Below are 27,015 nucleotides of genomic sequence, written 5' to 3' on the forward strand. Positions count from 1 at the left end.
TATACAATAATACTGTTCCAGCTTATATTCAAATTTGACTTAAGGACAGACCTTTGGAACAGAACTACTTTGTAAACTGTAATACTCTGGAGGACTCTCATCAATTAATACTGCTATACACATACGTTAAACACACATTGGTGCTATTGCACAAAACAGTAAAAACAGAGATTACCTACAGAATGATCTAGCCATTATACAAATGAATTTCAGAGCAAAAGGCAACAGCTCTTAACTAAACTTTGAGAAATGTCAGAAGAAAATATTCCAGCATGAGTATCAAAAAATAACTTCCATTAGATACTGATCACAAATATAAAGGAAATTGTAGGAGCTGCTTTACAAAGAATCATACTGAATTTATGACCTTCCCTGAAAGAGGCTGAGAAAATGGAAATATGTCTTCTTACCAGGCAAGTGGTCTTGTTCTTTATTTCTCTATGTAATTCTGGTATGTTGTGTGAACCATTCTGCTATTCAGTGCCTGAGGAGAAGAAAGCTGGATCAATAGTAGCAAACGTGTTAAAAGATTTGAAAGTAGATGTCAAGGAGCTCTCTGCTCGCAAAGCACAGTTGATTTCTAAGAGTTCCAGGCAGGATTTCCAGCTGGATCCTCATTCTGGGAATATAATATTAAAAGATAAAATTGACCGAGAAACTTTGTGTGATCGGAATGACCACTGCGTTTTATTCTCAGAAATTGTGCTGGAAAATCCTTTGCAAGTGTTCAGATTTGAAGTTCAGATAGAAGATGTGAATGATAATTCCCCTAGATTCTCTAACAATCAATTTCTTTTTGAAATACCTGAACAGACTCCCATAAACACGCATTTCCCTTTGGAGAAAGCCCAAGATTTAGACAAAGGAAAAAATGCTATCCAGAACTACATACTTAGCGCAAATGAACATTTTAAGCTGGACGTGCAAAGTCAAAATGATGGCAGCAAATATGCAGAACTGCTTCTGGCAAAACCATTAGATCGTGAGGTGATTCCTAAGTTTTTCCTTGTTTTGGAAGCTGTGGATGGAGGGATCCCAAGGAGAACTGGTACAGCACAGATAGTTAATGATATTCTGGATACCAATGATAATGTGCCCCAGTTTGAACAATCTGTGTACAAAGTGCAGCTAATGGAAAACAGTCATCCAGGTTCACTGGTTGCTAAAGTTGAAGCTACTGACAAAGATATTGGATCCAATGCTCACATCACTTACATGTTTAGCCAAGCACCAGCAGATGTGCTGAGATCATTCAAGTTAAACAACCGTACTGGGGAAATTACACTTGTACGGAAAATTGATTATGAAAAAAACAGTAAGTATGAACTGAATATCAAAGCCACAGATGGAGGGGGACTATCTGCTTACTGTAAAGTCCTTGTGGATATAAAGGATGAGAATGACAATGCCCCAGAAATAACAATATCATCCATCACCAACCCCTTACCAGAAAACTCTCCCCCAGAAACACTGGTGGCTGTGTTCAGTGTCTCCGGAAATAATGGCAAGACTACCTGCAACATTGCTGCAAACCTGCCTTTTCTGCTGAAACTCACAAAGGACAATGTTTACCACCTTGTGACTCAACAACCATTGGACAGAGAAGAAATGTCAGAATATAACATCACCATCACAGCTGTTGACCAAGGTTTCTCCAAGCGCACTTCAATAACAGTTATTAACATTCAAATTTCAGATGTCAATGACAACTCTCCAATATTTGAAAGATCTTTCTATGATTTGTACTTGCAAGAAAACAACATTCTAGATTTGTTCATTGGAACAGTCCATGCTGTGGATGTAGAACAGAACGCCAAAGTGACCTATTTGCTCTTGCCTGGGAAGGTCAGGGATAGATCTGCATTGTCTTACATCTCCATCAACTCTGAAACTGGGAACCTGTATGACATTTGATCTATAGATTATGAGGACATACAAGACTTCCAGGTGATGATGAGGGCTACAGATAAAGGCTCACCTCCACTGAGCTCAAAAGCAATGGTCTGAGTTCTTATCATGGATGAAAATGACAGTGCCTCCTTCATCCTCTGTCCACTTCAGAACAGCACTTCTCCATCAAATGATCTTGTTCCCAGGGGAGTAGAGGCCGGCTACCTTGTCACCAAAATGGTGGCAGTGGACAGAGATTCAGGGCAGAATTCTTGGCTTTCCTATCAATTGCTGAAGGCCACCGATCTGCTGTGGGGACTCAGAATGGGGAAGTGAAAAGCATGAGACCAGTGAACAACTGAGTTAGTTTCAAAACTCTTATTGTAGTTAGAGATAATGGCCATCCTCCTCAGTCTGCCTCTGCCACACTAAGAATTTTTCTAGCAGACAGCTTCTCTAATCCTTACATTAAAATTATGGATAAGCCTAAAGGTGAAGTCCAGCAGGAGGGAGATCATACTCAGTGTATTTGATTATCTGCTTGGTCACCATCTCATCCATTTTTCTCCTTTCTGTCATGCTGTTTGTTGCCTCCAAGATGTAGAAGCAAAAGAAGTTCATAGGAAGCTCTAATTCTGCATTGAATTTCCCTGTGGGAGCGAATTTGCAAGATAATTGTGGATCCTAATACTGGGTGTCAGAGTCTGCACACTCAATCCCAAAGTTCAGTAAATCCTCTGGAGACCAAAAGTTCCATCAGAGATTTCTTTATTCAGGAGAAGCATACAGCATCATAGTTTGTTGAGTCTAATTCTACATAGCAAAGCCTTGTCCTTTTAAGCCCAACTTCCCCCCCCCCCCGCCCCCAGGTTTCTATTCCCGCTTGCAGCTCTTCGCACCTTGCCCCGGTTCTCACACCTCCTGGCCTTGGAAGTCTGTTTCAAGATAGAGATAACGGCACCTGGCCTCCTCTTCCCCCCTTTTATGGCAGGTCAAGCAAACGGTTAGAATAAAATTCCATTATTTCACTATTGATCTATGGTTAGCAATAAAAGCAAAAGTAAAACAATTGAAGGTTCTGGTTTGCATAGATCCTGACACTGGGACACCTTCCCAGGCCTATAGCTATTAAGTATGCTTAGCTAATGGCACTCTGAGCAGTGAGTTCAAATTCCTTAGACCTTTCTTTCCTGTTTTTGCTATGGAGCAACCTAAAACACTATTGAATTCACAGATTAGAAATTATTCCCATGATTTCCCTAATGAATTGGAGGAAAGGGAGCAGCTATCTCAGGTGAAAATAATCTATTGATGTAATTAAGTTATAAACCCAAACATCTTGAATGACTCAGAAAACAGGGGGAAAAAATGAGATATTGTCTATTGAGGTACTTCAATACCAGTTTCTAGAGATTTGTATGATTTACATGTATTTTAGTTCCTAAACTGGTATTTATTCTGCTTTGTTCTATATAGTTTAGTGGGTAGGAAATGCTGGGATGTTTTTTTACCAACTGACAAATTACTTTTCTTGCTGTCCTCCAAGGTGTGACCACACATCTACCACCACCCAGAGATCACGCTCCCTGCATCTGACCCTTTATAGTCCTTGAATCTGAAAAATACTTTCCCTAAGTCAAAATAAAAGAACTTACAAGATACTGCTTCAATATCCCTCTCAACTACAATCAGTGTGCTTGCTATAGACATAACATATGCCCTTTGGAAGTTAGTGGATAGTTGAATGATTTCCTTAGTATATGGACTGTAAATAAAAAGTTTTGTAATGTACCTTACATTCAAATTTCATCTCTGAGTTGTAGAAGTGTAGTAGAAAAATATGATTCAGCACTTAGATATATCAACTCTATGGATGCTGGAAACAATGTTGTGAGCATATACAAAAGTATGAAGAAATTGGAGTAATGTAGAAAAATTCTCCTAGAAAAATGTCAGAAAAAGAATACTCTAAAAATCTGTTGTGAATTGACCAGAACTTTGAGAACTACAGAGTTCAGGGTGAGTTACTAAGAAAAAAATGCACTTTTTACAGCATGAGGAGACATGGAGGAAGAAGACCAAATATGAGGTTACCTTCTGGATAATATTGACCTTAAAAGGATACCCAGTGTGTTTAGTATAAGTGGGGAATTTGATGGGTTGATGAAATAGTTCTTCAAAAGTATACCTTGAAAGTACCTGCAGGAACAAAATGTGAAATGTATTGTGCTGGTAACTGTTCTGTTTCTTTGAGTTTTTATTAACATAATTGGAAGAATAATTGCCTTATGTTTGGATGGCCAACTTGTTATATGATAGGTAGATAAGGATGAATTGAGTCTAACACTATCATTCTGGGACCAGACTAAAACTATGTTTTTCTCAGGATGAACCACGTGGTGGCAGTATTAACAAAGAAATTCAATTCTATCCTGCATCTTGTTTAATTTCAACACTAGAAAAGCTATACAGTGTATAGATAAAATTGAACAAGACGGGAATCAGATAAGTTGATAGAGAAAAGCAACAAATAAAGAAGAATAAAAAAGGATTTGCAGAATTAAATTGTAAAAGAAGGAAGCCAGAAATTTTGCACTGGGGCAGGATTTGATCTTGTAAGGAAGAGATTGAAATCATGGAAAACTGCTGTTGGAGGAGACAAGGTCTGTATTTCCTTCTCTTTTTCTCATTCTCTAAAGTAATGTGTACTTCAATTTGTTTCTCTATCCCTGAAGAAAAGCAAAAGGGGTTTCTGGTGGCTAATGTCCTTAAAGATTTGAAACTGAAAACAGGGGAACTCGCAACACGCAAAGCCCGTCTAGTTTCTGATGGCACTCAGGAATATTTCCACCTTGACATCCCTACCGGGAATCTGTTGATTCATGATAAAATAGACAGAGAAGCTTTATGTGGCCAGAATGACCCTTGTTTACTTCTATCTCAAATTGTGCTGGAAAACCCCTTAGATATCTTTAAAATTGAAATCAAGATAGAAGATGTGAATGACAATGCTCCCAAATTTTGGAAAAACGAAGTGGAGATGGACATTCCCGAGAATGTTCCTAAAAGTACAACATTCCGCTTGGAATCCGCTCAAGATGAGGACCTGGGAGAGAATAGCATTCGAAACTACACTCTCAGCCCCAATGAGCATTTTCAGCTTGAAGTACATAAGCAGGAAGATGGAAGTAAAAATATGTATCTTGCTTTGAAAAAAACACTAGATAGGGAGAAGATGCCACATCTTGGACTGATTCTGATGGCTATTGATGGAGGGATACCGCAGAAAACAGGCACAATGCAAATTAATATCAGTGTTCTAGATATTAATGATAACTTTCCTCAATTTAGTAAGTCTGAATATAAGGTAAAAATAAAGGAAAACATTATTAAGGGAACTCTGGTGACTAAAGTGGAAGCTACAGATCTTGATTTTGGTTCAAATGCACAGATCCTCTATTCACTTGATCAAGTGTCTGAAAGAATAAATAATTTGTTTCTTTTGAATGAAAGTTCTGGAGAAATCACCCTTTGGGGACAGATTGATTATGAAAAAGAAAAAAGTTATAGCATGAGCATCAAAGCAACAGATAGTGGGGGGCTTTCCGGGCACTGCAAGATACATATAGAAATAGAAGACGTGAATGACAACCCCCCAGAAGTGTCCATCATATCTCTGACCAGCATCTTAAAGGAGGATTCTCCCCCAGACACAATGGTGGCGCTCTTCAGTGTTAGAGATCAAGACTCTGGAGACAACAGCAAAGCAGTCTGCTCCGTGGAGATGAATCTCCCATTTGTGTTGAAAGCCACCACAAATAACTTTTATCAGCTTGTGCTGCAAAGTCCCCTAGACAGAGAGACCCTTGCTGAGTACAACATCACCATCACAGCCATTGACTGGGGCTCTCCTAGGCTCACTTCAACAAGAATGGTTAATGTTCAGATCTCCGACGTCAATGACAACCCTCCGCTTTTTGAAAAGTCTTTATATGACATGCAGATCCATGAGAATAATATTCCAGGCTTGCTGATCGGCTCCGTCCACGCTGTGGATCTGGACACAAAGCTGAATGCTAAAGTGACTTACTCACTATTGCCAGGGAAGGGTGATGGTCTGGTGCCCTCTTACATTTCGATCAACTCTGAAACCGGAAACGTGTATGCCCTCCGATCCCTGGACTATGAGCAGATAAGAGAGTTCAGAGTTACCGTGAGGGCAACCGATGGTGGTTCTCCTTCCTTGAGCTCAGAGGTGGTTGTCCGAATCATCATCATAGATGAAAATGACAACGCTCCCTTCTTCCTGTATCCCCTCCAGAACAGCACATCCCCATGCAATGAGCTGGTTCCCAAGTTGGCAGAGGCCGGCTATCTGGTCACCAAGGTGGTTGCAGTGGATGGAGATTCTGGTCAAAACTCTTGGCTTTCCTATGAATTGCTGAAGGCCACGGACCCTGGACTTTTCAGCATAGGAGCGCAGAATGGAAAAGTGAAAACCAGGAGAGCCCTGAACGAGCGAGACGCAAATAAACAGAGGCTTGTTATACTGGTCAGAGACAACGGTCTTCCTCCTCAGACCAGCACTGCATTGCTTAATGTTCTTCTTGTGGATGGCTTTTCGGATCCCTTCCTGAGGAGGGTAGATGTCAGTGTGCAAGAACCGGATGAAGATAAATCCCTGACCAAATATTTGGTGATCTGCTTGGCTGCAGTCTCTTTTGTGTTCCTGGTGTGTATTGTTGTGTTTATTGTGATCAAAGTCCTCAAGAAGGATCCCCAAAACAATTTTACTACTGCACCTCCTCACTTCCCAGATGCCAGTGTTGATACCCCAGAGATCTGTGCTGATTCACGGAATGGGTCACTTTCCAGGACTTACCATTATGATGTTTGTTTGACTGGTGGATCCTTAAGTAGTGAGTTCCGATTTCTCAGGCCCCTCATTCCCATCTTTTCGGTGGGAGATGTTAATGTCCCAGGGAACCATAGGACTTCTTCTGGCGCCCAAGATACATCTGTGCAGGTTGCAGATGATGGTGCAAAGAAAGAGGTGAGGAAAACCATGTGATTAATCCAACCTCTTCCTTTTTATTCTCCCTCTTTCCTTTTTTGCTCTATTGGTTATTCCTGAACAACTTACTAATAAGCTATTAAAGAAACAGGTGACTTTATTTTAAGATTTAGTAGAGAGTACAGATCAAAATTCCTGTATATTTTCTGCATTTTTTTAAACTGCTCCCCCATCCCCATTTCCAGTTATATCTGTATTACTGGATTTACACCTCATGGACTAAAATTTGATAGGATAAGTAATGATTCAGTCTATTTTGGGAAATAAGGCAGTGTCGTAACATTCTCTGTAAAGCAGGCCATCACTTTAATCCATAACAGTTGTTTGAGAATAGCAAGTTACATGAATGATAGCAAGCCTGACTGGCAGCCAGGCATAATTTTGCAGCTTCTTATGTCAGTCTAGAATATATGTGCAGATAAGTAGTCAACATAAATTTAATCTGAGTCACAGGAATTTTACAATTTACAGGATTACAGATTACAGGATTATAGCAAAGCATTACAAAAATCCTCCTAAAAGGAGCAGTATTGGAAATCTTGCGCTGGAGTTCCTATTACAGCTCCCTACAAAAGCAGTTTCTTTCACATTTTGGTTATTTTTTTTTTATTCCTGTCTTCTAGAATTGCTAGGAAAGGATTGAATTTCACAAAAATAAATACTCTGCAATACTTCATTATATAGAGATTGTCGAAGTAACTTGCCACCTAGAGTTTGAAGATTCTATTGCCAGTTATTAAATTTAGAGAATTTCTATCATGATCAGACTGCATATCAGTTTAAATTATCCTCTTTCTTAATGTTGTTTTAGCTTCTTCATATCACATCGTAAGGGGCATCTGAAGTGTGTATTCAAAAACATGTATCATCTGATCAATGATATTATCATCTTGTTCTCCAATCAATTCATGATTGGGTGAATTCACTTTTGATATTGATACTGGTAGAAAAAAATAACGGCATTAGCAGGGGGGAAATGATGTGGAAGCAATAGCCATTAGGGTAAATAATGGCATTGAACACAACAACTGTAATAGCAGGACTGATTTGAAGCAAGTTTCCTCCATAAAATCCTCAAAGAATAGGAGGATGGAAAACTGAGCTGGGGATGTACAGGTTCAGCTGCGATAGAATATCAGTAGTTTGCTACTGTACAAGAAAGTTGTTAAAACTATCCTTCTGAACAATTACTTGTAATTTGCAAAGTTGAAAATACTGGACAATATATTTACCAAAGACATTTATTCAAAAGTTTTTCAGAGAGAGGGTATGAACACTCCCCCCCCCCCCCCGCCCCACAAGCATTCAGGAAACCAATCTGATGCATCAGGCAATGTCAAACCATTTTAATCTCTCCTGTACCCCTACATTGTCTGCTGGTCTAAAACTGATCAGGGGCTGGTCTACTACCTATTCCCAAACAGAATACTAAATTCATCATGTGCTCTTCTCCATGCATGGGGCTAGATGCCAGTTGTAAAAGATCCATGCTAGGCATGGCAGGCATAATAACCTGAATTGAGCCTGATTGGGCAATCCTGGCACAGATACTGAAATTTCAGAGGAAACCTAGAGGAAACTGTCATAACTGTGTCCATCCTCCTCACACTAGTTGAGAGTGTGTTGTATATCAGGGTGGACAATTCATTCATTCATTCATCTTCTATGGCACCCTCTGATACACAACTCTTTGCAATTAACAAGGGTTAAAAGTAGTTAATAGCATCCCTTTACAATTCCTGTTATTCAAATAGCATGGACTTAAAGTTGGCAGACTCTCAGTTGGAGCATCTGTCAAGTGGAATTCCTATAGGTCATTGGTTTCCAGTCTGTGGGGGACCACTGGTCATTGTGGGGAGAAAGCAACCAAAATAAAAAATATTTTTTTTTTAAAAAAATGGCCTGAATCTCACAGAATTTGTCTCCAGGTATTGTAATGTCCACTATCTAGACTTTTTTGTCTTTCTTATCAACTGTTGTTAAGCCTGGGGTGATTGTCTGTTTGATTTCTAAAGTCCCAGAGCACTTCAGCTTCTTCACTTTCTATTACTATGTCTGTTTTGTGGTCCCACCAGTACTTACTTGCAGGCAAATGGTATTTCTTGCAGATATTCCAATGCACCATTGTTGCTACTTTGTCATGTGGTTGTTTGTAGTCAGTCTGTGTGATCTTCTTGCAGGAGCTAAGTAGGTGTTCCACTGTTTCTTCAGCTTCTTTGGTGGCATTTGTTGTCTGTTGCTGTCTTCTCAATTCTGGCTTTATATGCATTTGTTCTTAAGGCTTGGTCTTGTGCAGCCAGAATTAGGCCCTCTGTTCTTTCTTCAACTTTCTTGCTCTTAGTCATTGCCAGGTCTTGCTGTTATCTGCTTTGCCTGCTAGGTTCTCTCTCTCTCTCTCTCTCTCTCTCTCTCTCTGTGTGTGTGTGTGTGTGTGTGTGTGTGTGTGTAATACTTTGCCTTGCCATGTCTCTTTTTATAAGCCAGTTTGGTCTCTCTGGTATTCAGTAAGCCTTCAGGGTGTACTAGCTTCAGTGCACCTTCTTCACTGACCTTCAGATATTCTTCCAATGCTCTTTCTTCTTCTTCAACTGTCTGGTGTACTTGTAACATTCCACACCTACCTATGCTTTTTGGTAAGTAGAGTCTGTCAGCGTTGCTCTATGGATGAAGGGCATGATTCATTGTCATTATTTTTCTGGTCTTCCTATCCAGAGCTTTTAGTTCTGCTTGAGTCCAGTCCACTATTCCAGCTGTATATCTAATGACTGGAATGGCTCAGGTGTTAATCACCTTGATGGTATTTCCACCACTGAGTTTGGACTTTAAGATCTTCTTCACTCTTCTGATGTATTCACTACTAACCTTCTTCTTGACTTCAGTGTGTTTGATGTTGTCAGCCTGAAGGATGCTCAGGTACTTGTAATGATCTTCTTCATCCAGACTCTTGATGTTATTTCCATTGAGCATCTTCATTCCTTTGGTTTTTACTATTTTTCCCCTGTTGATGGTAAGGGTGGCACATTTGTCCAGTCCAAACTCCATCACAATATCTTGGCTGTATATCTGGACAGTGTTGAGCAGCGATTCCATTTCAGATGGTGTTTTTCTATACAGCTTCAGATCATCCATGTAAAGGAGGTGGGATAGTCTGGCAGATGTTTCTGATGTTTGATAGCCATGGCCTGACTTCTTCAGTATTGTTGACAGAAGAATCTATGCAATGACAAACAGTTGTGGTAATAGTGAATCTCCTTGAAAGATTCCTTTCTTGAGGTTAATCTCTCCCAGTCTATCCCCATTAACTAGCAACTGTGTCTTCCATTGTGCCACTGATCTTTGCACAAAGATTCTGATGTTTCTACTGATTCCTGTTATTTCTAAGCACTTCGTTATTCAGTCATGTGGCAGGGAGTTAAATGCCTTCTTGGAATCAATCTAAGCTACATTCAAGTTGGTCTTCCTTCTTTTACAGTTTTCCACAATCACCTTGTCAGTTAGGAGCTGATCTTTTGTTCCTATGCTGTTTGGGCAATTTCCTTTCTGCTCAGATGGAAAGAGCTTGTTTTCAACTAGATGCTGTTGGACTGCATCAGCTACCACACCAGTTAGCAATTTGAAAGTTGTTGGTAAACAGGTAATTGGCCTGTAGTTGCCTTTTGTTGGATCTTTCATTATCAGGTAGGTTTTGCCAGATGTTAACCAATCTTCAATTTCACCTCCTTGCAATATGTTGTTAAACTGCTTGGCAATGAGTGGGTGCAGAGCAGTCAGATGTTTCCACCAAAAACCTTGCAGTTCATCTTCACCTGGTGCTGACCAATTCTTGATCTTCCTTGCCCTTTTCACCACCATTTCTGCTGTTATTACAAGTTTTTTCATTTCAGCATCTTTTTTATTCTTACCCACCTCCTTTATCCAAGCTGCATTCTTGTTGTATTTCTTTGTGTTGTCCCATAGCTGTGCCCAGAACTGCACTGTTTCTTCTTTGTCAGATGTTGACTGGTTCATTGCAGTCTCTCCATTGATGGATTAGTAGAAATTTCTGATTTGACTAAAATTGGAGATTCTGCCTGTAGTGTGTAATTCAAGCTTCATATCTGCTGATCTTCTTGGCTATGGTTGTTATTTGCTGCTTTATTATTTCCAGTGCTTCCTTAATCTTCCTTGTTTCTAGGTGATATTTCTTGATCAGGTATTCTTTGGTCTTTTTGTTCTTCAGCTTCTTTTCTTTCATCTATTTTAGCTTGCTTGCATCTGATCTTAGCATGGGGATCTTATTTTCCAACCTGATCTTCCATTTTGGTGGTGCACTGTTTGGCTTTTTGTCTTGTTTATTGATTTTGCATCCAAGGTATAACTGCAGCCACGCTGTACATCAGTTGGTTTGTTTCTTGCAGTGAGCTGGTGCTTATATGTGATATTACAGTAATGGCATCTTTTAATACTTGTGCTAGCTGTTTCTTTGTAAGTAGCTTCAATGCAGGCAACCTTATTCTGTTGTTTTTGTGCTGTTCTAGATGCTCAGTTATTCTTTGTTTCAATTCCTCTTGTTTTTTAGTTAGATGGCTTTGTTCCTTCTGAGGAGACGGCTATACTGTCTGAACTACTTCTGGCAAGTCTTCGATTTCTTTGCCCTGGGTAGACTGTTGCAGTTCTTCCAATTCTACTTTTGTGAATACTTTATTTCATTTTATAAATTGACATTGATCTGCTAGCCTCTGTTCTGTTATTTCTGATTTTGGATGTTGTTCTTTCCTGAACAGCTGCATTCTTTTCAGATTCCTCTTCTCGGTGGATTTGATTTGTGATAGCAGATCATTATTTCTTTGTTTTCAGTCTTTATATATTTGTGACAGGTAAACAACTTTTCTTCCAGTAATTCTGCAGCTGCTGGCCCTGGCTGCTCAGCCAACAGTCCTGAGTCCTATAACCCACTTGTCACCAGATGTCCAGGAACTAGAACACCTCTCATGGTCCTTGTTGACCCGGGCAACAACTAATCCAGTATGGGTTTCTGTAAATTATGCCTCACCATATTGTTTAAGAGAGAGACACTCTTTGTCTGGCTCTTCTGATGAGACCTGTGCAGAATGGTTGAACCTCTGGCACAGCTCTTATCCTCCTTGGAGCATGCAAGTCCCACAACCGCATCACTGGGGGTTGTTGTTGTTATTACCATAATGCCAACTGCTGGCTGATATAGTGCCCCTAAAAAGCTTTCAATGATTAAGTATTGGTCTGCATAAAGGAAAAGATTTCTGCTATAGACTGTGGCCACACCACTTCCCCATCTTCCACTCCCAATCTACTCCCTCCTCTTCTCTCAGCCACTCTCTGTAATCCATGCTGATCAATCCTTTTCATAGTTATTTTACCAGCTACACACTTAGGCATGAAGGGCAGTTTCCAATCAGACAATAGTTCATTCTGCCTTGATTTGTTTATATTAACATTCCAATTACCTTAATGAAATAACATTTCTCTCAGAAAGTGTAATTAGCAGTCTTAGATACAGTACAGGAAGTTGCAGTTCTTTCTGACAGCATTCCTGATATAGAGACAACCAGAGATCTGCACTCAATCCCACTGTATCCTTGCTTTCTTCCTTAAACTTGTGTCCGCTTTGCTATATGGGGTGTGTCACAAGAAACATAAAAGTAAGTTGAATTTAGTAGAAAGTGTTTGGTAAAAGAAGAAGAATCAGGATGAATGAATGTGTGCAAAATACAAAAGTGAATGAGCAGTAGAAAAGAAATGTGTTGAGGTGATTTGGTCACATAGAGCAAAATATACAGATAAAATCATTTTCATAAAATCATTGACTCATAGAATTAAAATATATCTATCTCTCTATCTCTATCTCATTGAAACCAATCACCTGCTCTGTGCAGAAATCCAACTTCAAGAACACTTGACAGACACCTTTGCAGCCTCTGGTTGAACTCATTCAGAGAGCCTACCACCTCTCTGGGCAATTTGTTACCCTGTCAGAGTGCCAGTACTGTGAGGAAATTTTCTGCTAGCATTGAAACACCCTTCCTGTAACTTCTACTGTGTGATGTTTTGAGACATTTGGCTTAGTCTTTTCTTCTGAAGAGGAAACTTGGCTTTTCTTATTTACTGGCCAGGTAGACCAAAGGGAGTTGGGTGATTCTATAGGGCTCTTTCTAGGTGAATCTCAGTGTATGAGTTTTATGCAGAGCCAGTTTGGTGTAGTGGTTAAGACACGATGCTAGAAACCAGGAGACTGTAAGTTCTAGCCTCGCCTTAGGCATGAAGCCAGCTGGGTGACCTTGGGCCAGCCACTCTCTCTCAGCCCTAGGAAGGAGGCAATGGCAAACCTCTTCCAAAAAATCTTGCCAAGAAAACTGCAGGGACTTGTCCAGGCAGTTGCCAGGAGTCAACACTGATTCGAAGGCATACACACACAAAAGTTTTAAGAGGAACCATTAATTATCTTGCCATCCAGCTCATAGAAAAGAATTAAGAAGATGGATGGATGGATGGATGGATGGATGGATGGATGGATGGATGGATGGATAGATATAGATTCAACCGTATTTTTACAATCTACTAATGATAGATAATACAGATGGTCCTTGTTTAGCAACTGCAATTGGGACTGGTGACTTGGTTGTTAAACGAAGTGGTCACTAAGTGAAAATCACGTGACCGCAACTGTGCTTATGATTTTACTTCAGCGTTACAGTGTTAGAAGAATACAATCTCAAACAGCCAGGTGAGCCCAAACAGTGGGGAAGGTTTCTGGAACTCAACTCATGAGGAAGCTGGGTAAAAGGGCAAATATTATAGCCCTTTTCCCCTGCTTCTCCGCCCTTTGAAATGCTCATCCCAGCACTGGGATCATTAGCAAGAAGAGAATTAATGTTTGTATTTACATTCATTGGAGAAGAAGGGATTACAAGAGAGTAAGCAGGTACACAATGGGGAATACATGTCAAAAGGAATGCACTAGTGCGGGCTGTTTGCCAAGTACACGTGTGCAAGCTATGAGCCACTTAGGAGGCAAACAAAAGCCTTTAGTGTGAATCTGATTAGGGTCTTGTCAATTTCAGGCAGCAGCTGCCAGCCCTGAGGGTTCTAATTAAGGTAACAGAGCTGAGCTTTAGCACTTTTTAGGGGGACACTGTGCTACAGAGAAAAGCAGCTCAGGAAGAGATGGCTTGGTTAAGCAATCTCTCAGCTCTGCAAGGGGGAGGAGAAAAAAATGGGTCAGACACAGGACAATGCATAATAACTGACTGTAATGGTGAACACATGACTGAGAAAAAGATGCTGTGAAGATCATAAATGTGAGCAATGGTCACAAAGTTACTTTTTCATCACTGTCGTAACTGTGAACAATCGCTGCCCAGGGCAGTTGCTAACCAAGGACTACCTGTATTTATTTTGGTCAGTGACCAAATAAAACAAAACATATATACCTTAAATACAGCAGAGAGAGAGGAGAAAACAAACCATTACATAGCCATAAGATAAGTGAATCAGATATGAGGATGTCAGTCATGTGCAGTAGTCAGCTGTTGTGCACATTCACAGCAGCTATACAGAACTTTGCTACATTATAGATGATAGCACTTTCCTTGTCTGTTAAGAGGAAGTTGACATGAATTACTAGTGGAGTTACCCAGCCAAAAACATGATACAAGGTTGTCAGACTTGTTTGGGGAAATCCAAGCTTATAACAATCCATGTTGATAACAAATCCATACTGATACCATAATCACAATGTTCTTTTTAACACAAATCTCTTTACAGAATTGCTCATACATCTTACCAGATATTGATGTTAGACTAATTTATTTGTTGCCTTTCTGGACCTTCTTTTCCCCCTGTAGATGGAGATAATGTTGACCCTCTTCCAGTCATCTAGTTCTTTGCCTGTTTCTGAAAAATAATATATAATCACTAGAGAACATTTGCTGACATTGACATCTTTTTTAAAAAAAAAAATTATTTTTCCAAACTTTATTATTTAAAACAAACAAACAAATAAACATATAATTATAAATAAACTTATATACATAAAACACATAACATATACTAACATTAATTACAAAATTACACATAGAACAATACATACAGCGATTTCCGAATCTCTTCACAGTGAATTTATTACTATTAATTTACTATTTTCTTGTCTCATTATACTATTTTCTATACTTATTCCACTTCTATATTACTATTGCATTAAGTATCAGTTAAGAGATCAACATTCACCTCTTAAAAGGAGGGGTGGCATGAGGGGCGTGCCCCTCATCTGGAACAGTGTGCCCCCCCCCCAAAGCAAGGATCTCTCTTATTCTCATGGCTTTCTGAACGCTGATGAAAGCCTGACTGATTCTTTATGAATGTGCAGCCATTAACTATAATCTTAATTTGGGGTGTTGTACTATTATGACTATTGCTATTATTATAGTACTATTATTATATTTTAAACTCTTACATTTTTAATAACTGCACTTCATGTAGAGTTCATTTGAATGGAGGTGGCAGATAAATCAGGAAGGGAGGGAGGGAGGTTGGTTCAATCCAACCATCAGCAAGATCTTTCAGTTCCATATAATGCTATTCCTCTGCCTCTGGATATTAAAATTCATTCATTCATTCATAGTAAATGCATATTCTATAAGAATGCTTCTATCAATATCAAGCTGCAGTCCTGCCCCTTCACCCTAAAATTCCTCTCTATAATTTTTTGGTGGAGCATATATCTTCTTTTTGGTGAAGCCTGACCCAAAATAGGAGTTGAGTAATTCAACCTTGTGTTTTTTCAGTTAATATTTTGCATCTTCACTAAGCAGCTGGTGTATTGATTCACTTGTCTTCCTCTCATTTTGAATATACTGTATCTGAAGATACATATTGTTTTCATATTGTTCTCAGCATCCTTCACCAACCTCAGTTCATGCTAAGCTTCCTGACATAACTTCTACAATTCTGAGCTATTTCTATTAGTTACTGTCCCTTTTTCTATCTCCAATGTATGTCCTTTTTTGTTTTCAGAACTTCACTGATATTTTTGTGCAGCTATCCACATGGCTTCTTCCGTCTGGTTTTCTTCACTGAAACTTTGCCGTTCATTGGTTAATTACCACCCATTTTGAATCCTATTCTCATAAGATTCTCTTGCCAAAGAATCTTACTTATTATTACTCTGAATTTGTTAGAATTTTTTTCTTGTACTATTAGATGTGTATTTGGCTGAATTTAGCCCAGAGGGAAATATAGTATCTGGGTTGTAAATGATGTATAAGGATTGAGGAGGCCATAGCAGTTCAGTGTCAGAAAGTATCTGCCTTATAGATAAAAGAGCTCAAATTCAATTCCTGGTCATCACTGAGGTATCTGACATAGGAATATACCTAGGAAATTATTGTGGATGAACTTTGGTTTGTTTAGGTTCTGCCTATACAACCACAGTAGTGGCTGAATTGGCGGAGCCAATTGGAGGAGAACCACACATTGAAAAAATGCATCAACCATACATAATTCTAGAACATCTCTATCCAGTGATTGGGAAAGTTACTTCTATCCAATATCTGCTTGAATATTCAATATCTGCTTGACTATTCAACATCCCAGACCAAAATTGATGTGAAGGACCAAAGCAGATTTGGCTATGTAAGCCCTGACATGTAAAGCCATCAAGTTCCCTGAAGGATATTATTATTTGTGATTTTTGATGCATAAATTACTCAGTTATACCTCTGGAAATTTAAATGCATCATTCTGGAATCCTTTAAAGGATGACACAAGTTAGTGTCTTCCTATACCTCATATTCAAAGGAACACTGAAAATATCTGAATTTTAAGATACCAAATACAAGACACAGACTCCATCCCACTTCTAAGTTGGTCTAATATCATCTTGCCATATGGTCAGTTGTGCATTCCAGTTATTCTCTTCTGTATACATGATACTTGCTACTAAGATGCAAAAAAATCCAAAACAAAACAAATTATTATAAGACAGACAAGAGAGGTAAAAACCTTTGCAAATTTATAAGGAAAAAAGAGTGAAAGAAACACAAACGGAAACTTTATTAAGTCATCAATAATTTAGATTCCTGATTGCTTAATTTTCTTATGAAAAGAATTATGAAATGCCTAGTTATGAATGGAGGTAAAAATCATGATTGTTTTCAAGTGAGTACTACTTGGTCATAATAAACTCATCAGATAAAAGGAAAGAATAACATCTCAAGTCTTATATAAAAGATAGTTACAAGGAACAATAAGTGGACAGCAAGTGAAATAAGTAAAAACAAGTGAAATCCTTCAGGATCCTTGTAATAATGTTATACTGTGTCTCTGTACACACTTTCACAGCACAATTGTACCAAAGGTTATAGCTCTTACTTTTCAGCAGGAATCCTTTTTCTCTAGATTAAAAGCTGTTAATATATTGTCCTAATATGACAAATGACACCAAGATTGTATGCATGACGTAAAATTTTGTTCTTTCAAAAATAAGCATTCAATTTTCATAGTTTAAATAAAGTCCTATTCAAAGGAGTTTCATAAATTCACAGTGCTACATTTTACTTTAAACACAAGGTGGTGCTATTGCACAAACAGTAAAAATAAAAATTATTTTACCTATAGAAAGATCTAGTCTTTAGACAAAGGAATTTCAGAGCAAAAGGCAACAGCTCTTAACTAAACCTTGAGAAATTTCAGAAGAAGATATTCCAGCATGAGTATCAAAAAATAACTTCCATTAGATACTGATCACAAATATAAAGGAAATTATAGGAGCTGCTTTACAAAGAATCATACTGAATTTATGACCTTCCCTGAAAGAGGCTGAGAAAATGGAAATATGTCTTCTTACCAGGCAAGTGGTCTTGTTCTTTATTTCTCTATGTAACTCTGGTATGTTGTGTGAACCATTCTGCTATTCAGTGCCTGAGGAGAAGAAAGCTGGATCAATAGTAGCAAACGTGTTAAAAGATTTGAAAGTAGATGTCAAGGAGCTCTCTGCTCGCAAAGCACAGTTGATTTCTAAGAGTTCCAGGCAGGATTTCCAGCTGGATCCTCATTCTGGGAATATAATATTAAAAGATAAAATTGACCGAGAAACTTTGTGTGATCGGAATGACCACTGCGTTTTATTCTCAGAAATTGTGCTGGAAAATCCTTTGCAAGTGTTCAGATTTGAAGTTCAGATAGAAGATGTGAATGATAATTCCCCTAGATTCTCTAACAATCAATTTCTTTTTGAAATACCTGAACAGACTCCCATAAACACGCATTTCCCTTTGGAGAAAGCCCAAGATTTAGACAAAGGAAAAAATGCTATCCAGAACTACATACTTAGCGCAAATGAACATTTTAAGCTGGACGTGCAAAGTCAAAATGATGGCAGCAAATATGCAGAACTGCTTCTGGCAAAACCATTAGATCGTGAGGTGATTCCTAAGTTTTTCCTTGTTTTGGAAGCTGTGGATGGAGGGATCCCAAGGAGAACTGGTACAGCACAGATAGTTATTGATATTCTGGATACCAATGATAATGTGCCCCAGTTTGAACAATCTGTGTACAAAGTGCAGCTAATGGAAAACAGTCATCCAGGTTCACTGGTTGCTAAAGTTGAAGCTACTGACAAAGATATTGGATCCAATGCTCACATCACTTACATGTTTAGCCAAGCACCAGCAGATGTGCTGAGATCATTCAAGTTAAACAACCGTACTGGGGAAATTACACTTGTACGGAAAATTGATTATGAAAAAAACAGTAAGTATGAACTGAATATCAAAGCCACAGATGGAGGGGGACTATCTGCTTACTGTAAAGTCCTTGTGGATATAAAGGATGAGAATGACAATGCCCCAGAAATAACAATATCATCCATCACCAACCCCTTACCAGAAAACTCTCCCCCAGAAACACTGGTGGCTGTGTTCAGTGTCAGTGATCAAGACTCTGGAGACAATGGCAGAACTGCTTGCAATACTGATGTAAACCTGCCCTTTATCCTAAAACCCACTCAGAACAATTACTACGAGCTTGTGACTCAACAGCCATTGGACAGAGAACAAATGTCAGAATATAACATCACCATCACAGCCATTGACCAAGGTTCTCCGAGACTCACTTCAATGACAGTTTTTAACATTCAAATTTCTGATGTCAATGACAACTCTCCAATATTTGAAAGATCTTTGTATGATTTGCAATTGCAAGAAAACAGCATTCCAGGTCTGCTCATTGGATCAGTCCATGCTGTGGATGTGGACACAGAACAAAATGCCAAAGTGACCTATTCGCTCTTGCCTGGGAAGATCAAGGATGGGCCTGCATCTTCTTACATCTCCATCAACTCTGAAACTGGGAACCTGTATGCCATTCGATCTATAGATTATGAGGACATACAAGATTTTCAGGTGATGGTGAGGGCTGTAGATAAAGGCTCACCTCCACTGAGCTCAGAAACAATGGTCCGAATTCATATCATGGATGAAAATGACAACACCCCCTTCATCCTCTGCCCACTTCAGAACAGCACTTCTCCATCAAATGATCTTGTTCCCAGGGGAGCAGAGACAGGCTACCTGGTCACCAAAGTGGTGGCAGTGGACAGAGATTCAGGGCAGAATTCTTGGCTTTCCTATCAACTGCTGAAGGCCACAGACCCAAGTCTCTTTGCTGTGGGGACTCAGAATGGGGAAGTGAAAACCGTGAGGCCAGTGAACAACCGAGATAGTTTCAAACACACTCTTATTGTGGCAGTTAGAGATAACGGCCATCCTCCTCAGTCTGCCTCTGCCACACTAAGAATACTTCTAGTGGACGGCTTCTCTGATCCTTATATGAAAATCATGGATAATCCTAAGGGTGAAGTCCCACAGGAGGGAGATCACACCCTAACAATGTATTTAATTATCTGCTTGGTCACCATCTCATCCATTTTTCTGCTTTCTGTCATGGTGTTTATTGCAACCAAGTTTCAGAAGCGAAGGAAGTTCATAGGACGTTCTAACTCTGCATCTAATTTCCCTGTGGGTCCAAATTTGCAAGAGAACTGTGTAGATCGTAATACTGGGACACCTTCCCAGGCCTACAGCTATGAGGTGTGCTTAGCTGATGGGTCTCTGAGCAGTGAGTTCAAGTTCCTTAGGCCTCTCTTTCCTGTTTTTACTATGGAGCAGCCAAAAACACTGCTGAATCCACAGATTAGAAATGATTTCCATGATCTTCCTAATCAATTGGAGGAAAGGGAGCAGATATCTCAGGTGAGAATAATATATTAATGTAATTTAGTTATATGTCTATATAGTTGATGTACATCTATATATATACACTGACATTTACATGTATGAGTCAGTGAGTCAGGATTTTGGGATCTATGTGGTGGAGACACGCAGAAAGATGAAAAAGAAATTGATGGAAAGAGGAAACAATGTCACAAAAGAATACCCTATAAAAATAGCTAAAGAAGGGGCACTGCATTGATGGATGTTTGAATAATACAGAGGTTGTGAGTAAAAAACTATATATTCTGCAACATGAAAAGTCATGGGAACAGGATGCCGTCATACTGGAGCACCTACTGGACATTATCAATCTTTTTTTAATAATGTTTATAAAAATGTTTTAAAAATAATAATAGAAGACAATACAAACTAAACTCAGAAAGGAAAAGAAAAATAAAGAGAATAGAAAGTGCAAGAGAAAAGAAAAAAAAGGAGGAAAAAATAAGAAAAAGAGAAAAGAAATATTTAAGGAAGTGACTTCCAATCTTTATCACAAGTACAAACAAACTTAGTAATTCTTTACCCCCATAAGGTTATGTACAAGTATCTCTTCTTCCCATAATCCATCTCTTATCTATATGCAAATCCATAAATCATTAACATTTCAGTCCTAGTGTCAGCAAAAAGTCCATAAGGGTTTGCAGAATTTTATAGAAACATGTCTTAGTTTAACCATGATCAAGCAAGCCAACTTTGTATTCCTTCCTTTTGCTTCTAGCAATCTTGAGCTTTAATTTGTTCAGATGTCATACGATTTGATCTCTCTCATTTTTTTCTTTTTCCCATCTCAAAGGCTTCTCGAGGCTTTAGCAAACCTCTTTTGTAAATCCAGAAAGTAGTCATTATCCAGGTCATTCTCTTGGCTTGTCCTTTGTATTTCCACTTAACTGTCGTCTCTGTTTTATAATTTTTTTTTTATTTTCCAGTATTTCAATTTCTTTATATTCTAATATTTCTGCATCTGATGAGGTTTGTTTCAGCTCTTTATCCTATAGACCTTCTAAAGTAGTCTCTTTCACACCTGTCATTTCTTCTTTAACATCTTTTGGACATAGTCTGTCCGTATAAGCAGACATCATTGCTGACATTGTAGCTACTAGTTTCTGTCCCCATTCTTCAAATATCTTCTGGAATATTTCAGATGTCATACCATTTTCTGTCATTTTGTCTCAATGCTGACCAAAGGCAAACCTCTCTCTCTCTCTCTCTTTTTCTTTTTCCTTTTCTGCCTAGAATCTTTAGTCCCCTCTAGTGTCCAGTTTCCAAAATCATAAAGTCTCAAATTTCTGTTATGACTTAAGGTAAACTAAACAATTTAGTTCCCATGAAGGTGCTGTTTATTTATATAATTATTTCCAAGGTCTTGTACCAAAAGTCCTAATATTCCAAATTCATCTGGTGCCTTAATTCATTTATAACTTTCTTGGATTAAACTCTTACTTAGTTTTTTGGCGTTTGTTTCAAATTCTTTAAATTCTTAAGTTTATAGTTAATTTTTTTTTTTATTCTGGAATGAAGGTAAACTCACCAGGTGGCTTTGCAAACTTGTCGTTTTGAAGATCTCTAATAGCCTTAAGATAGTTAAACAGGTAATTTCTGAGAGTGATTAGAAAGCGAATCCAGTGTCCTTTAAAAGGCTTCACTGTGGTTGAGAGTGTGATGGCTTCCCTTCATCTCCTGGCACTCAAATATGTGGGAAACCACTATCCTGTGGTCTCCTTGGGAGGAGCAGCTGTCCAGAGCACAAGTGGGCAATCTCCTGCCCTCTCCTTATCCAGAGAGGTTCTTGGGGGCCTGGTCTACTCTCTGGTCCTTCGATCATGGCTGCTATATCATCTCTGCTTATTCGGAAATGTTAGCTCACCATTTCTTACCCAGAAGTCCTGGACATTATCAATCTTCTGATGATACCCAGTATGTTTACTATAAGCAGCTAATTCCAAAGGGGTGGTAATACAGGGTTTATTCGCACTGCCTAGTTGTCCTGTCACCTGAAAGAGGCTTCTACTGTTTTTGGAGGGCAGGAACAGAAAATGTCAGCCTTTACTCATCTCCCTCCCATCCCAGACTTGACTTCCAGGCACATTTTCCTACTGAGTGATCTTGTCCATTTTGGCTAGAGTACTTTGCTTCCTTACAGACTAACCACAGCAATTAATTAACTACTTCAGAGAGGAAAGAATGCCCCCTTAACTAGGGGAGTGAAACCCTTTTACTGGCTGAAATGATGAAGTAGTAGAACCTTGCACCACTCCTCCTCCTCCTCCTCCTTCTTAGTATTATTAAAAGCCCTTGGCTACTATAGCTAGGGAAAACTAATTAGCAAAAGGAAAGAAAATTAACTCCCATCCAACCCCCATTTCTGCTGGGTTTTGAATCAGCCACCTCTGTCATACAAGGCAAATCTCTTACCTATTTTAGTCATGATGGCAAAGGGAAGGTTTAGAAGTTATTACACTGCAAAAGGACTAACAAGAAATTAATATTTATTTTAAAGCTGTTTGTGAGCACCTGCTTGTAGATGCACATTGATGCTTCAACTTGTTATATATAAATGTAACTTCACTATGTATAGATATATTTCTATACATATTTATACAGCTTACAGTGTTATAAAAGTATTTATGTCCAGGAAGGCCCACCCATAGGAAGGAACACAAGTAACAATTGCTTTTCTGGGACACTAAGGTGGGAAGGTGCAGCAGCAAAGGAATTGCCAGGGTGGGGACCTGGTTGCCTGCAGTCCAGACTGAATGCCTTGAAAGCTGTTGCAAAGTGTCCCACTCCAGACATATTTTTCTTACACGTGTGTAGACTTGATATGCATGGACACAGAAAATGAACAGCTTAAAGTGTAACTGTGGATATGCCCACAGTCATATGAACTACACCTTGAAAGAACTGGATTACAGGTTTTATCATAATGTGAAATTTCTAGTGCCAGGTATCTCTCTGTTTCTTTTTTTCACTGGTCACATAAGTAAAAAGATAATCCTCTTTTGCTTGGGCGGCTAGCAGTATTTATATTGGATAGATAAGGATGAATTCAATGTAATCTTTCTTTGTGACTAAACCATGTTAATATACAGTATATGTTTGCCTGCTTGACCACATGGTGGCGGTATTAACAAAGAAATTCAGTTCTGTTCTATATCTTCCTCAATATCAGGACAAGAAAGCTATTAAGAAAACTGAACATGAGAAATCTGATTCTTTTGCGATGAAACATATATAGATTATAAGATGGTAAAACAGTGAATAAGGAAGAATAAAAAATGATTTGTGCAATTAAATCATAAAGAAAGGAAGTCAGAAAGACTGAATTTTGGCAGAACTTGATCTTACAAGGAAGAGACTGGAATCATGGAAAATTACTTTTGGAAAAGACAAGGTCTGTATTTCCTTCTTTTTTTCTCATTTGTTAGAGTAATGTGTACTTCAATTCGCCTTTCTGTCCTTGAGGAAAAGAAAAAGGGTTTTCTGGTGGCTAATGTGCTTAAAGATTTGAAACTGAAAACAGAGGAGCTCACAACACGCAAAGCACGTCTAGTTTCTGATGGCATTCAGAAATATTTCCACCTTGACATCCATACTGGGAATCTGTTGATTCATGATAGACTAGACAGAGAAGCTTTATGTGGCCAGAATGACCCTTGTTTACTTCTATCTCAAATTGTGCTGGAAAACCCCTTAGATATCTTAAATATTGAAATCAAAATAGAAGATGTAAATGACAATGCTCCCAAATTTTGGAAAAACAAAGTGGTGGTGGACATTCCTGAAAATGTCCCTAAAAGTATGATATTCCCCTTGGAATTAGCTCAAGATGAGGACCTGGGAGAGAATAGCATTCGAAACTATACCCTCAGTCCCAATGAGCATTTTCAGCTTGAAGTACATAAGCAGGAAGATGGAAGTAAAAATATGTATCTTATTCTGAAAAAAACACTAGATAGGGAGAAACTGCCAAACCTTGGACTGACTCTGATGGCTATTGATGGAGGAGTGCCGCAGAAAACAGGCACAATGCAAATTAGTATCAATGTTCTAGATATTAATGATAACTTTCCTCAATTTCGTAAGTCTGAATATAAGGTAAAAATAAAAGAAAACATTCCTAAGGGAACTCTGGTGATTAAGGTGGAGGCCTTGGACCTTGATTTTGGTTCAAATGCACAGATCCTCTACTCATTCCATCAAATCCCTGAAAGAATAAGCAATTTGCTCTTTTTAAATGAAAGGACTGGAGAAATCACTGTTTGCGGACAGATGGATTATGAAAAAGAAAAGAGTTACAGCATAAACATCAAAGCAACAGATGGAGGGGGCCTTTCAGGTCACTGCAAAATACTGATAGAGATTGAAGACGTGAATGACAACGCCCCAGAAGTGTCCCTCATATCTCTGACCAGCATCTTAAAGGAGGATTCTCCCCCAGACACAATGGTGGCCCTCTTCAGTGTTAGAGATCAAGACTCTGGAGACAACAGCAGAACAGTCTGCTCCGTGGAGATGAACCTCCCTTTTGTGCTGAAAGCCACCACAAATAACTTTTATCAGCTTGTGCTGCAAAGTCCCCTAGACAGAGAGACCCTTGCTGAGTACAACATCACCATCACAGCCATTGACTGGGGCTCTCCTAGGCTCACTTCAACAAGAATGGTTAATGTTCAGATCTCCGACGTCAATGACAACCCTCCGCTTTTTGAAAAGTCTTTATATGACATGCAGATCCGTGAGAATAATATTCCAGGCTTGCTCATTGGCTCAGTCCATGCTGTGGATCTGGACACAAAGCTGAATGCTAAAGTGAGTTACTCACTTTTGCCTGGGAAGGGTGGTGATGGCCTTGTGCCCTCTTCCATCTCAGTCAACTCTGAAACTGGAAATGTGCATGCCCTCCGATCCCTGGACTATGAGCAGATAAGAGAGTTCAGAGTTACCGTGAGGGCAACCGATGGTGGTTCTCCTTCCTTGAGCTCAGAGGTGGTTGTCCGAATCATCATCATAGATGAAAATGACAACGCTCCCTTCTTCCTGTATCCCCTCCAGAACAGCACATCCCCATGCAATGAGCTGGTTCCCAAGTTGGCAGAGGCCGGCTATCTGGTCACCAAGGTGGTTGCAGTGGATGGAGATTCTGGTCAAAACTCTTGGCTTTCCTATGAATTGCTGAAGGCCACGGACCCTGGACTTTTCAGCATAGGAGCGCAGAATGGAAAAGTGAAAACCAGGAGAGCCCTGAACGAGCGAGACACAAACAAACAGAGGCTTGTTATACTGGTCAGAGACAACGGTCTTCCTCCTCAGACCAGCACTGCATTGCTTAATATTCTTCTTGTGGATGGCTTTTCGGATCCCTTCCTGAGGAGGGTGGATGTCAGTGTGCAAGAACCAGAAGATGATAAAACGTTGACCAAGTATTTGGTGATCTGCTTGGCTGCAGTCTCCTCTGTGTTCCTGGTGTGCATTGTTGTGTTTATTGTGATCAAAGCCCTCAAGAAGGATCCTCAAAACAATGAGCCTCCTCACTTCCCAGATGCCAATGTTGATACCCCAGAGATCTGTGCTGATTCACAGAATGGGTCACTTTCCAGGACTTACCGTTATGATGTTTGTTTGACTGGTGGATCCTTAAGTAGTGAGTTCCGATTTCTCAGGCCCCTCATTCCTGTCTTTTCGGTGGGAGATGTTAATGTCCCAGGGAACAATAGGATTTCCTCTGGCCTCCAAGATACATCTGTGCAGGTTGCAGGTAATGGTGCAAAGAAAGAGGTGAGGAAGACCATGCGATTAATGCAGCCTCTTTCTGTTTATTCTCCTTTTTTTCTTTTCTTTTTCTTTTTGCTATATTACTTATTATTGAGCGACTCGTTGGTTACCTGTTAAAGAAACAGGTGATTTTACTTTAAAATTTAGTCAAGAGTATAGATCACAATTCCTGTACAGGTAGTCCTCGGTTAACAACCACTCATTCAGCGACCATTTGAAATTACAATGGAGCTGAACAAGTGGTAGTTATGACCAGTCCTTGAAATTCTGGCCGTCTCAGCACCCCCATGGTCACGTGATCATGATCTGGGCACCTGGCAACCTGCTCGCACTTATGATGGTTGCAGCATTCTGTGGTCACATGATTGCAATTTGCTATTTTCCTTGCTGGCTTCCTACAAACAAAGTCAATGGAGAAGCCAGCAAAGAAGGTTGAGCGTTGCTCAGGTAAGTCTCCCCTATCTGCGCACCCTTCCCCACCCCCTCTACACTCACGCTGCACTTCGCTGGCCACTCACACACCTTCCCTGAGCCTTCTGAATTCATGTTGCACCTCCCCGGTCACTCGCATACCATCGTGCACCCTCCCCCACCCAGGCAGCAGCCACCCCAAACCCCGCCGTGCTTGCTCCACATCTTCCCTGCCACTTGCACACCCTCGTGCACCCTCCCCAAGCCTTCCTGCCCTCATGCCATGCCTCCCTAGCCACTTGTGCACCCTCCCTGGCCACTTGTGCTCCCTCTCCCACCTGGCAAAAGCCACTTACCTGCCTGCTGGCCTGCTTGTGAGCTGCCCAGGATTTGCAACTTCCTGATGGCTTCCCTGCTGACTTTGGTTGTTGGAAGCTGGCAGGAAGTTGCAAGGAGGTGCTCGCTTAACGTCCCATAATTTTCACTTAACAACAGCAACAGGAACTGCAGGGATTGCTGTCACTAAGTGATGCAGTCACATGACATCACACTTTATGACAGCATCACTTAGCAGCAGAAATTGCA

General features: G+C 39.6%; 4 protein-coding genes across 4 annotated transcripts in view; all 4 read left to right on the forward strand.

The window, feature by feature from the left end:
* Positions 1-401: 401 nt before the first annotated feature.
* LOC103051936 (protocadherin beta-1) lies at positions 402-2,494 on the forward strand. Its single transcript, XM_015890936.3, is given in 3 exon segments — positions 402-2,197; positions 2,200-2,414; positions 2,417-2,494. Coding segments are annotated over 3 exon segments (2,037 nt in total). The 5' UTR covers positions 402-453.
* A 2,097-nt stretch (positions 2,495-4,591) lies between these two features.
* On the forward strand, positions 4,592-6,961 carry LOC103060932 (protocadherin beta-16-like). The gene has a single exon (XM_088131357.1). The coding sequence runs from the start codon at positions 4,592-4,594 to the stop codon at positions 6,959-6,961; it is 2,370 nt and encodes a 789-aa protein (XP_087987483.1).
* A 10,904-nt stretch (positions 6,962-17,865) lies between these two features.
* Positions 17,866-20,244, forward strand: LOC148213626 (protocadherin beta-16-like). Its single transcript, XM_088131358.1, has one exon. It carries the CDS (start codon positions 17,866-17,868, stop codon positions 20,242-20,244), a length of 2,379 nt encoding a protein of 792 aa, XP_087987484.1.
* Positions 20,245-23,644: 3,400 nt separating this feature from the next.
* Positions 23,645-27,015, forward strand: part of LOC112543392 (uncharacterized) — a 39,792-nt gene continuing 36,421 nt past the window's right edge. The window contains exon 1 of the mRNA XM_088131359.1: positions 23,645-26,022. Within this exon, the coding sequence (XP_087987485.1) occupies positions 23,677-26,022 (2,346 nt within the window). The 5' untranslated portion in view covers positions 23,645-23,676. The remainder of the gene's footprint in view (positions 26,023-27,015) is intronic.

This window comes from Python bivittatus, unplaced genomic scaffold, assembly GCF_059951505.1.
Source record: "Python bivittatus isolate LINGU-HERP-01145 unplaced genomic scaffold, Pbiv_v1 ctg000960_np1212, whole genome shotgun sequence".
Lineage (NCBI taxonomy): Eukaryota > Metazoa > Chordata > Lepidosauria > Squamata > Pythonidae > Python > Python bivittatus.

What these genes read in the sequence shown, in the direction of transcription:
- LOC103060932 (XM_088131357.1), top strand. Translation starts at nt 4,592, where the DNA reads ATGTGTACTTCAATTTGTTTCTCTATCCCTGAAGAAAAGCAAAAGGGG.
- LOC148213626 (XM_088131358.1), top strand. Translation starts at nt 17,866, where the DNA reads ATGTTGTGTGAACCATTCTGCTATTCAGTGCCTGAGGAGAAGAAAGCT.